This window comes from Carcharodon carcharias, chromosome 11, assembly GCF_017639515.1.
Source record: "Carcharodon carcharias isolate sCarCar2 chromosome 11, sCarCar2.pri, whole genome shotgun sequence".
Lineage (NCBI taxonomy): Eukaryota > Metazoa > Chordata > Chondrichthyes > Lamniformes > Lamnidae > Carcharodon > Carcharodon carcharias.
The window spans coordinates 23,110,752-23,123,712 of record NC_054477.1 but is presented as its reverse complement, the minus strand read 5'-3'; the positions used below and the strand labels follow the sequence as shown (position 1 = coordinate 23,123,712).

Genomic DNA, 12,961 nt, shown 5'->3' with positions numbered 1-12,961 from the left:
AGTGAAGCCCACATCCTGTAAATGAATTTTTAAAAATTACAGAGTAATTAATCAGCAGAGCATGGTCATAAGCCATTATTTTGTTATCAGTAGTATGGCAGCATTGTAGTTATGTTACTTAACCTGGAGACGTGAGTTCAAATCCTAACATAGCTGCTAGGGATTTTGAGATGCAGTTAATTAAATAAATTTGGAATTAAAAAGCTAGTATCACTAATGGTGACCATTAAACTACCAGACTGTTGGTAAAATCCCAGAAGGAAATCTGCTGTCCTTACTGGGCCTGGCCTCTAGGTGACTCCAGACCCACAGCAATGTGGCTGACTCTTAACTGCCCTTTGAAACGGCTTTGCAAAGCCACTCCGTTGTATCAAAACCTCTACAGAGAAACTAAAATCCAAATGGACTGCAGGCATTCAAGACGGTAGTTCACCACCACCTTCTCAAGGGCAATTAGGGATGGACAATAAACGCTGGCCTTGTTAGCAATGCTCACCTCCCATGAATGGATAAAACAACCACACTGCATAAGTCATCACCTTCTGAAGTGAAAAGGAGAAATTAGGCAAGAACAAGTTGCAGGGGATAAGGAAGGTAGACCACGAACAATGGAAATTAGAAATAAAGTCAGAAAGCAGGCAGCATCTGAAGAAGATTCTGGGTGAGACTCTTCTTCAAAACTGGCAAAAGAAATGACAGTTTAGCATCAGGAACGTCATCTGAATTGCTATGATATCATTAGTCACTCTGAGGGATATTGCCCCAATATCTGGATCTAGTGGGTTGAAATGATTTTCACGTTCAGCTTCAATAACATGTCAAATGTCCAACAATCACAGCGACCGCTTTGTTTTGCTGGCCCAAGTCTGAGGAGGGTAATAATTGGCCCCTTCCCTCTCCCTGTACAAAAACAAAAGGTGGTGCTCTCCCTGACCATTTGGGATTCTGCAGCTTGGCATTGATGACACCATCAATCTATGCAATTTTCAAGGTATATATTTTTCTCATTATTTCCCTTTTGGTGGATCTTCTGCAGGATCTTCCTTCACACCTTGTACCATTAGGAGCAGTAGAGAGAGATTTTGTGTAATAGATGAGCAAGGACATACTGACCTATGTTGATCTATCTTTGTTGCTTTCTGGATCATGCTGTTGCCTGACTATGGAATGAAAATAGTCTCAGTTCCTGAATTAATGGTTTCTAGGGAAATGTTAGTAGATTTTTTTTCTTTCAGCTTCACTCCACAGTTTTGCCGAGACTTATCAGTGAACTTAACAACGGGAGAACTCAGACCCTAGCATTCAGTCTTTGATTTATCATTCTGTTCACAGTGGTTCAAGCTATTACATAATTAATTTATTTTTGATTTACAGAAAATAGTTACAGAAATGATTGATAATTTCAGTTGGTTGCAAAGAATGATGACTAAAACATGTCTTGCAAGAGAACAGGAGATTAAAAAAAACAATTTAATATTTTTCCTACAAAGGATTTTGTTGCGAGTTCTTGAAATGTCCAAGCACAAGTAACTCCTTAAGGTGACATTTGAAGATATTTGTGTAATTAAAATAACCAAACAGCTCCTGAACTTTATTACTGCATTACTGATGTCAAGATTCATTGAAGAAACCTTATAATTTAACATTTAATTGGCCTTATTTTTTGCCTTAATACATTTAAACTTTTCTTATCCTGTATCTGCTGATTTTCATCTGCGTTTTCACCTACATCCATTTTTCATCCACATGTATCTATATTTTTAATACCTTTTTAAATTGGCTTGGAAACATTTTGATATATTTTTGAAGTGCTACTTTCTGCTCATTGGTTGTGGAAGTGGTTGGAGATGATCAATGATTTCAAAAGGAAATTGGGGGGCATTTGAGGGAAATAAACTTGCAAGGCTACGGGGTAGAGTGGGGGAATGGGATTAACTGGATTGCTGTAGTATTTACTGAGCCCGCATGGACTCCATGGGCCAAATGGCCTCCTTCTGTATTACTATGACGCCATAGCTTGGCTTGACAGCTATAATTTGCCTATATTCCCAAGGGTTTAGGAGAGGCGAAAATAACTCAGTGTTCCCTCTCTAGATTTCTGTCTTCTACTGGAGAGCACACATGCAACACACATGCATAGATGCTGGGCAAGAACATAAGGATGCTATGTTCCACATGCTGGAATAGCCCAAGTGACCTTCTGCCATTCAATGAATAATCACTTGAACAAGGTACTGGGGTGTTTGTTTGGCCTGGAGTTTTAACTCCAGCATTGAACTGATGTCTTTAGGTGAGGAGGAAGGGAGAAATGTTTTTTTAATTTATTCTTTCACAGGATGTGGGTATTGCTGGGCAGGTCAGCATTTATTGCCCATCCCTAATTCAAATGGTGTTGAGCTGCCTTCTTGAACCGCTGCAGTCCACGTGGTGTAGGTACACCCACAGTTCTGTTAGGGAGGGAGTTTCAAGTTTTTGTGACAGTGAAGGAATGCTGATATAGTTCTAAGTCAGGATTGTTGTGACCCCAGCTAAGGTTACCCCTGGACAAGCCTGGTCCCAACGTGGAATCCAGCTTGATAGATCCTAACTTTTATTTATTTGTTTAGATGCGTGGAGAGTAGCTACTGAACAGAGTCACAGGAGTCAGCTGATGAACTTTTAACAAAAGAGTAAAACATTTATTAAACAAGAAAAGATGAACTATATTACGATACTCCTTCACCCACAAATATATCTTTACAGATATATAGAGATTTGTAATGATAACACAAGTTACAAAAGCTATCTTATACTCTAATGTCCACAGTAAGTATGCAGTCCATGTACCAATAGGCACCCTATGGTCAGACACACCACATCCTGAAACCAAGTGACAGATGCCATCTTAACCAGATGCTATGGATCTCTCCTCAACTCCCCCCAGCTGCTTGTCAAACCGTGAGCCAACCAGTCTCACTTCGCTGAGTTTTACATGAGGGTTTCCAATCTTCACTCTCCAAGACCTAGCCTTGGAATCTTCTGCAAAACTGATGCTTTCTCTCAGATGTTTTCCGCAAGGGTTCAACTTCAGGGTTTCGAACTCTCCTCTTGATGTTCCTCTTCCCTGGTTCACCACATGCATTCAAGCTGTCTTCCACACACTCTCTCTCACTGACTCAGCCATCAACAGTACCACTGCTTCACGTGCCCATAGCAAAGAGTTATAGACATTCAATTGTCTCTTTGGATGATTTTGCCTCTTGTAAGCTGTTCTCACTTTAAATCTGCTTTCTGCAGCTTTTGTCTCTTTAAGTATGAAGCTCGGAGCCTGTTTCTTTGCCCCTCACTCTTAACTTCACTTAACAGGGCCTTTTCCAGGTTTCTGTCCTTCTTTTGACTAGAAGGTCTACTTGGGACATTCCCCTTTTTCACTCCCCTGGATTTTGGGGTGTTTTCTTTGGCAAGGGCTGGCTATCTGTCCCTTTTTCTCCAGTCTCTTTCTGGCAGCTACTTTCAAAACCAACTGAACTCAAACAGCTTCCAAGATCAAACTGCAGTTTCTCTTCTTCTGTGTGCGTGTCTGTGGGAGGAACCTGCCTCTCTGGACCCCTGTTTCTAGGCAATAGCCCAATTCTTCTGCTCTTGTTTGCTTACTTTAGCTGCAACAGTCATAAAAACCTCATTAGAAATGCAGCAACCTTTTTAAAGTGAAACTAAAACTCAATTTGACCTTTTCTTAACAGATACAAAAATACAAATCAAGATCAATTTTAAAGCTAAAACTCATTCCTAATAACTAGAAATATAAACATAATGCACTTAAACTATCTCTATTTCCTAACAGGATGGTGTGTGAACTAGAGAACTTTTAGGTAGTGGTGTTCCCATGCATCTGTTGCCCTTGTCCTTCTAGGTATATAGGTCGTGGGTTAGAAAGATGTTGTTGAAGGAGCTTTGGTGAGTTGCTACACTGCATCTTGTAGATGGTACTCACTGCTGCCACTGTGTGTCAGTGGTGGAGGGAGTGAATGTTTAAGATTGTGGATGGGGCACCAATCAAATAGGCAGCTTTTGCCCTGGATGGGTTTTGAGCCTCTTGAGTATTGTTGGAGCTGCACTCACCCAGGCAAGTAGAGAGTATTGCATCGCACTCCTGACTTGTGCTTTGTAGATGATGGACAGGCTTTGGGGAGTCAGGAAGTGAGTCACTTAATGCAGAATTCCCAGCTTCTGACCTGCTTTTGTAGCCACAGAATTTATGTGGCTGGTCCAGTTAGTTCTTGGTCATTGGTAACCCCCAGGATGTTGATAGTGACGGATTCAGCAATGGTAATATGACGAAATGTCTAGGGGTGATGGTTGGATTCTCTCTTGTTGGAGATGGTCATTGCCTGGCACTTGTGTGGCGTGAATGTTACTTACCACTTGTCAGCCTAGACCTGGATATTGTCCAGGTCTTGCTGCATTTGGACATGAACTGTTTCAGTATCTGTGGAGTCATGAACATTGTGCAATCATTAGCAAACATCCCCTATTCTGACCTTATGATGGAAGGAAGGTCATTGATGAAGCAGCTGAAGATGATTGGGCCTTGGAACCTACCCCGAGGAACTCCTGCAATGATATCTTGGGACTGAGATGATTGACCTCCAACAACCAAATCCATCTTCCTTTGTGCTAGCTATGACTCCAACCAGTGCAGAGTTTTTCCCCTGATTCCCATTGACTTCAATTTTGCTCGGGCCCTTTGATGCTTAAACACAATTAGTTCAGATATTTTAAATCATGTGCATTTTTTTTGGATTGAAAACCACAGAATTAAAAGGGCTGATTCCATAACCCCTTGCTACCTGTTCTTAATATACTTAAGGGTGCACAGCCAGCGATTTTCCATCCAATACATTCCTACTAGTGATGTGAGATTGGAATTAGACCCTCAAATCGAACCAAAACCATGTTACTTTCTCTAGTTGGAACCTCATGGTGTCAGTAAAATCACATGGACATGCGGCAAAGGGGGAAAAAGCTGATCAACATTTTCTTTTGCAAAAATCACGTGAAAAGAAATAACGTAACCTCTAATTCATTTTCTATGGTACCACTTTGGCCTTTTTTGTGCAAAGAATTTTTCAGTGAATCCCCTTGAAGGTTTCTGACATTCACATGGGTCATGGTGTAACTCATTGAGAAAGCCTTTTGTTGTGTTGAATCCTTTTGTGTTCCTTTATAGGTAAAATTAGATGGAATCTGTTCCATATGAGGTGCTGTTTTGCGTTAGATGTGAGTATTAGCATTCTACAAGCTGTTCTGTGAATATGGCCCTGTGTCTAATATAGCTCCAAAGATGCCTTGTGATGAGAGTCTTCACAATGGCCTCTTCCAGGCTTGGCTGTTTGTTCTTCATTCTGTCCTGGTTGTCTTCTAACCTGTCTGTAGGAACACCGTGGTTGAGTTTAATGATCTCTTTAACTAATATCCACACTTGTACTTCTATCGAAGGTCTACAGGAATAACAACTTATATTTATGTAGTGCCTTTAATGTAAGGAAAAGACCCCAGGTGCTTCATAGGAGCATTAAAAGCATCACTGGATAGTTGAAACCATGTTAAATTTTCATTCCCTCCAACTCCATGGGCAGAATTTTCCCTTCATCGGACAAGCGCGGTGGGTGGGCCCGGGAGTGGCCATGAAACGGAGCGCCGCCCGCAATTGGGCCCCAACCGCGACTTCACACTGGCTGGCCAATTAACGGTGCGCTAAGGCCCTCAGCGCTGCCGGGGTGGGGGCATGAGGAGCGTGAGTGCTAAAGTCTGCGCATGCGCAGGGGGAGCGTACATTGAAAGCTCCCTGAAGGCGCAGAGCTGCCTCAGGGAGCTGAGGAATTTTACAATGAAAAATAAAGATTTTAAAAATGAGGGAAATATGTCCCCATGTGTAAATCAGTCACATGAACAGAGACATATTGAAAATTTTAATTTTTTTAAAACATTACTGTTGGAAACCTCATCCCACCCATGGATGAGGTTTCCTAAAAAATGCAAAGGCCGCCTGGCCTACTCGCCCGCCCGCCAACCTCAAGGTTTGACAGGCAGTGAAAAATACAAATTAATTGCTAGTTTAACGGCCTTAATAGGCTTCTTAATTGTCGTTGAGTGCAGTGCCGACTCTCGCGCGTGCCTGCCATCCGAAATATCACACGAGTGCGCGATGAGGTTGGGACGCTCGCCCGATGTCATCGCGCACCATTCTATTCCCGATTGGGTCGGGCGTGTACTTGCTTGCGGGACATAAATTCCTGCCCCATGGCTGCTGTGTGTATGTACCTCCTACAAAATGCACTGCGGCAACTCGGACTCGCTAAACATTCTTCGACAGCACCTTCCAAACCCATGATCTCTACCACTTAGAAGGGCAAGGGCAACAGATGCATGGGAACACCATGCAATCTTTAAAATATATATGAAAGGAGGGAAACACAGTAACTTCCTTTTGATTTTCTGACCCTGAGATAGTCCAGTGCCTTTGCCAAGTAGAATGATGAAGCAGCTGCCAATCTACACCGACTTCTAATAGCAACAATTATTCATCTCCAGTTGACCTCAGGATATTCCTATTTCCGCCACTTTCCCACAGGGAGTATCCGGAGAAATGAACTTTAAAGGACCAGGACTAGGTTTAACTTTTGCCAATCATGTAAAGCACCTATCAGCAGACTTTAAAATTGCCCCCAGCAAATGTTCAACAGGCTAACTGTGAGCAACATCATGGGAGATCAGCAGTAGAACAAATCAAGGGGTTCTGTTGTAGCAAGACTCTCCCTTCCATAAAGATCTAATTCAACGTCAGAACAGACTTGAGGGGCTGAGTGGCCTGCTGCTGTTCCCATGCTCCTATAATGTCAAACTTAAAAAGGCATGCTAAATGCTAACCTACTTTTCTCTTTCAAAAGCTGCTGCGCATTCCCAACGATGCTGCTTCTGTTTTCGATGGTCTGAGAGTTGATCCTAGTGGGCCTTGCTGTACAATGTTTCGCTAAGTATCTGCTTTTATTTCACAGTTGGAAGAAATGTTAAAAAGTGCTGAGCTACAAATCACTAAAAGTGCGGTTCGAGATTACATCTCCTCAGAAGAAGGCTCTATTTCGTTTGGTTCATTTATCAACATACCATTTCATATGCACAATACCTCTCCCTTTATTGTAGCATTTTTCACTCTCTAATTCCTGTGATTGTAACCACATTGCCTGAATTTTTAAGAGAAAATGTTCTGCACTCCTCTGGTGACAGCTGTCTGTGTGTAACTGATGTATGTATAGTTCCTCTTGCAGGGATACATATGCATTAGCTGCATATAGGCACCTCTCTCGCTCTGTGTGTAAGTGAGAATCTGGCCTTTGGAAATCTTGAATTGGAAGAAATTATCAGGTGAAAAAATGCTACAATAAACTGTGGGCCTGCAGTCTTGTGAAAATATTAAAGCTTGACTCATTCAGGAAATAAGCAGGAAGATGGCTACCTACCTCATAAACCCATTTGTGATAGTGCTGAAGATAATATAGGTTGGTCGTTTATCATCTATTTTTTTCCCCTCTCATGTTATGTATCTTTATGAGCTGCAGTAAAGTGCTGCACTGCAGGTAACTCTCCCATCACATAGCCCCGTTACACATCATAGATTCATAAAGGCAGAGAAGGAGGCCATTCGGCATATCAGGTCCATGCTGACTCCCTAGACCGAGCAACCCAGTCAGTTCCATTCTCCCTGCCCAATCTTCGTAGCTTTGGAAGTTAATTTCTCTCAATTACCTTTTGAAATCATTGCTTGTCTCTGCTTCCACTACCCTTGTGGGCAGAAAATTTCAGGTCATCGCCATTCGCTATGTAAAAAATGTTCTTCCTCACATTCCTTCAGTATCTCGTGCCCAAAGTCTCAAATCTGTGCCCTCTAGTCCTTAAACAATCAGCTAATAGGAACAGCACATCCAGTCTCATTCTTTTGCAAAACTAGAAAATGCCTTCACTGCCCCTTGTGCCATTTTCCCTTAGGCACCCAGCCCACTGCCCCTCACTCGCCAAGGTGCTCGCCTCTTCCCCTCAGGATATGTCTCATTGCCTCTCTGCTTCCTGAGGAATCACCCGGTGAAGTGGTTCCCACCTTGCCACCTTGCTTGTAGAGGTGTTCTCCCTTCCTGCTACCCTCGTTCTAGGAGTTTTTCTGTTCATCTCCTGATTGGCCCTTCAGCCTTCCTTCGTTCCTGCCGCTTTGATTCTAGCATCCAGTTCCTTGAAACTTTCTCTTTTATTGTCCTGGTTCAAAAGATGTTTGGCTGTTTGAACTGTACATTGCACCCTTAACGTTGGTCTCCAAATAAGGAGAAGTATGAAATTCAGACTACTGTCTAGTGTATTCCAGTGCAGTACTGAGGGAGCACTGCACTGTTGGGGATGTCATCTTTCAGATGAGATGTTAAACTGAGGCTCCGTCCGGCTGCTCAGGTGGATGTAAGTGATCCCATGTCACCATTTCGAAGAAGAGCAAGGGAGTTATCCCTGGTGTCCTGACCAATATTTTTCCCTCAATCCACATCACAAAAAAACAGATGATCTGGTCATTATCACATTACTGTTTGTGGGAGTTTGCTGAGCACAAATTAGCTGTCGCGTTTTCTACACTATAACTGTGACCACACTTTAAAAAGCTCTTCATTGGCTGTAAAACGCTTTGAGTCATCTGGTGATCGTGAAAAGCGCTATATAAATGCAAACCTTTCTTTTTTTTGTGTGGAGCAGTGTGCTGCATCCTAGCTTATTTAATTAACACATTAGTTTGCTCTATTTTTATTCCTGCAGCTCCGCAACAAAATGTGACACCAGGCAGAGAGATGTTCCTGGGCCGGGACTAGGAAGGTGCAGCAGATGGACGCCACGGCTACCAATCTAAGGAGGCCATTTTGTTAGAAACGTGGCTGGATTTCTGAGCACGGAGCAGTGATGATAGCGGAACCAGAGTTGTCCAGCAGGATCTCCCTCCAAAAGTAAGGGTCCACTTAGCTGAGGAGCGATTTATTTCAGGTGGGTGGCTGGGCGGGAGGGTAGGGGAGCAGAGTCAATGGCAGAACAACCTGCTTCTAAAAGTTGCCAGGTTGGCCACCTTGACGAACTGGCATTTCAGCTCGGGTTGCCAAGCGTCCCATGAGATAAATTCAAGGCGCTTTAAGAAATTGTGTATTCTTTTTTCATGGAAAGCGTTCGTTCATTAGTTATAAAAATATAAAACGATGGGGTGGGGCAGTTGGAGGCAGAAGATCATGTGATGAAATCTCTAGGACCACGGCCAATTGGAGCTGGCAGCTCTCGCTCCAGCAGATGCTGCATATGCTGTAGCTTTAATTATTGTAATGAGTTTTCACGATATTATGCTTTCTCTCCAATCTTTCTTGCTGATTGGCACCCCCTCTTCAGTAGCATCCTATGTTAGGATACTGGACCAGATTTTTTTTTTTTGCTCAGTGATTATGAATAGGTGGACATCGTTTGGGGTGGGAATCAGGAGGCGGGACCGATCCCAGCTTGTGGTTCTGCCTCTGTTGCCAGCCTGCCTAGAGGCAGGTCAAGCTGCCCAATTAGTGACAGGGGATGGGGTCAGGAATGGACGCCAGGGAAGTGGGCCACATCCCAGCCCGAATTGGCCATTGCTATGGCTACTGTCTGTGTGTGGTCTTAAAAAAGAATGAGAGAATCTTCATCTTCAAAATGTCCAGTGTACGTATCGAGCTGGGACCTGGGATAATTGATGGTTGATTATTAAAATTTCATTCCTGTTCAGTAGTTTTTTTTGTCCAAGCTTGCCGTTTTTTTTCCGTGAAATGAAACTGTATCAGCGCTGCCGCCCCCTGTTCCCACCAGGCTGGAGCTGGTCAGCTTCATGGAGCTCCTATTGGCCGCCCACTCCCATGAAGAAATCTCGGGAGGTTAGAAGGCGAGCTCTTAATGAGCTCCCTCATGACCTCAACACACCCAATTAATGAGACGGGTGATTTCACTTTCCTGTTCACCCTCATCCTCCCTCCATCCTCAGGAAAGTCAGAGTCGGCAATGGGGGAGCAGAACAGCATGCAGGCCACTGTCTGTCCCGATGGGAATTGGGAAAACCTGGCCCCTAGCCCATCATTGCATTGGCCACAGTGATCCTTAGGTACCCTGCCAAGTCATCATTCTTCAGGCATGAATTTCAGTGAGGTCGCCACCTAAGTGAAGAACCCTTCCGTTTGCTGTGTGTAGCAACATTGTAAATGGGTTGGGAAGTTTTCCTCTGGCCAACAATTGTAGCAAGGTTATAAAGACACTTCAGTAGATTTTCATCTGCCCTGTCCAAGCAGAGTGAAGACTAGAATCTATCTCATTGGATTTGAAAGCACGCTGTGCTATGCTAAGACTCAACTGCAGACTCATTCATCAGAAATTCCACTTTCTAATTGGCTGATATCCCTCAGAGTAACTTTAGGGCCATTCTGCAGGGGGAATTGCTGATGCAGTAATGCTCTAGGCTTGTGTCAGCAGCCGCACTAAGTTGACAGTGTTATTCAGAGAGCGGGGGAGATGGTGACATGGTGGTAATGTCACTGGACTGGTAAACTAGAGGCCCAGGTTAATGCTCTGCAGACATGGGTTCAAATCCCACTGTGGCAGCTGGGGGAGTTTGAACTCAATTTGAAGCTAGACCCAGTAGTGGTGACCATGACAATTATCATCGATGGTCGTAAAAACCCATCTGGTTCAGTAATGCCCTTCCTTCAGGGAAGGAAATCTGCCATCCTTACCGGCCTACATGTGACTCCAGATCCACAGCAATGTGGTTGACTCTTAACTGCCCTCTGAAATGGCCTAGCAAGCCACTCAGTTCAGGCACAGTTACAGATGGACAACAAATGCTGGCCTTGCCAGCTATGCTTACATCCTGTGAATGAATAAAGAACAAAAATGGCCAAAGAATTGTTGATGGATAAAATGGAACCATGTCACATCGGTGGAGTAAATTGCGCTGTGCTGAGGTTTGTTGCTAAAACACATTGTTGGAAAGCTTTACTCTATGCCTGACTACCCTACATAAGACCTGAGATCGCTTGATGGTGAAAGTGGAGGCTGTGTTTTCCTCTCAACCCACCCATACAAGGATGGGAAGCAATCATATTCCGTAATTACCCTGCCATTGGGAAATTAAGGTAGGAACAGGAAACGGATGTGGGATTTGCAGCTTGATTTTCCTCTGTTTCTGCCAATATCCTGGCTGATTTAAACCAAAATATCAAAGAAAATCCTGGCCTGAGTGTTGGTTGTGTTGAATACTTTTCCCTTTTGCCCTTCCCGAAAGTAACTGAGAAATATAATCCCCAGAGTTCTGGTTTAAATCCCATATCATGAAAACTGAATTTGGCTAATTCAGCCACCATGACCTCTGATTATGAGCACTGTCAGCCGTTATATAATACTGGCTAGATCTCTGGCTCCCCGCTACGTAACCCACATTTGGTTGTAATCACGAAATGCAATCCCCAAAATATTGGTAAAAATCTCAGAACACCAGCTATAGATCAATGGAAATTAATCACCTTACACCACTAACTCCATTGATGTGCTTCATGTTTGTTACAGAGAGAGCGAGAGCCACTCTGAACCTGACAATGATCTGGAGAATCAGAGACGGGGAAGTGAAGGCTCCTTGTTGGTAAGTAGCAGATTTCCTCTCCTGGCAGCAAGGAAGGTGCAAGATTTGAAGCTGGGGTATCACAACCTTGAGAGTAGCTCCAAGGCCTGGATTTTCACCAGGTTGGGATGACTCGGGAGCCTTTTAAAAATGGCGGGCGGGTCCCGGTTCTGGGATTCCTGACCCCATTCCTGGGCTTTCCAATTTTCACCCGGGCCTTTTAAGGGTGCGGGCTGGTTCAGGCTGCGAGCCAGCACCCTGCAGTCCCAACCTGGCTGGTTTCATTGCCATGTTCTACTCAGCTGCAATTTTCATGAAGATGGGGCAGCTTTTTAAAGAGTTGTGGTTCATGGCACATCAGAGGAGATGTGAACCATAGTCTGCCTGAGGGAGCCTTTTGAAAGGTAAGATCAGAAGGACCTCTTCATGCTCCCAGTGCCAAGCTATGCCCCTTCACCCACCCCCCATGGCCCATCATGCGCACTATACTAAGCTATGTTCCTCCATCTACTCCCATGGCCGCTCATGCACCCTATGCCAAACTACGCCCTCCACCCATCCTCCCATGGGCCCTCATGCTCCCCATGCCAAGTTATGCCCCTCCACCAAGTTCCCATGGCCCCTCATGCCCCCATGCCAAGCTGTAGCACATCCATGCCCATTGACCCACTATACACTGTATGGGACCAATGAACCCTAAAATGACAATAGAATGTGTTTAAAAAAAAAGCTTTACAAAAACAGTCATTCATTCCTTTCCACTGTGTTTAAAAAAAAAAGTCCTTTTACTGCAGGACAATAGAAGTGTCAATCATTCAGACCATTTAAAGTATCAATAGCAGAAACTACAAGCACTTGAAACCTCTTAACTTTGTGTAAATAAACATTGTGCAATTTGCAGCAGAGATCAGAAAGCCAGAGTTGTCAATCAAGCAATGTTTTCTCTAAGGCTCAGGTGTTTCAACAGACTAATGGATTTCTGGTCTTTCAGTCACAACTCATTATGTATTCTTGGCTGAGAGCTCAGACTTCTATTAGAATACTGAAACACCTGAGGTTTCAAGTGCTTGTAGCCTCAGCTATTGAAACTTTGAAGGGTCAGGATGATCCACACTTTTATTGCCCTATAGCAAAAAGGAGCTGTTTTTAGAAAAGTGGAAGGTTATCAATGAATGACTTTTTGAAAGGTTTTTTTACATTATAGGGATCATTACTTCTATACAGTGGGTGAATGGAAATGGCTTGGCATGGGGGAATGAATGCCCATAGTGGGTGGTG

The 12,961-nt window shown here is 43.7% G+C and overlaps 1 protein-coding gene across 2 annotated transcripts in view; it reads left to right on the top strand.

The window, feature by feature from the left end:
• Nucleotides 1–12,961, top strand: part of LOC121284107 (cohesin subunit SA-2-like) — a 127,825-nt gene that overhangs the window by 22,015 nt on the left and 92,849 nt on the right. For both annotated transcript variants that reach the window (XM_041199201.1, XM_041199199.1), the window contains exons 2-3: nucleotides 8,830–9,014; nucleotides 11,632–11,704. In XM_041199201.1, coding sequence (XP_041055135.1) covers nucleotides 8,971–9,014; nucleotides 11,632–11,704 — 117 coding nt within the window. In that variant the 5' untranslated portion in view covers nucleotides 8,830–8,970. The remainder of the gene's footprint in view (nucleotides 1–8,829; nucleotides 9,015–11,631; nucleotides 11,705–12,961) is intronic.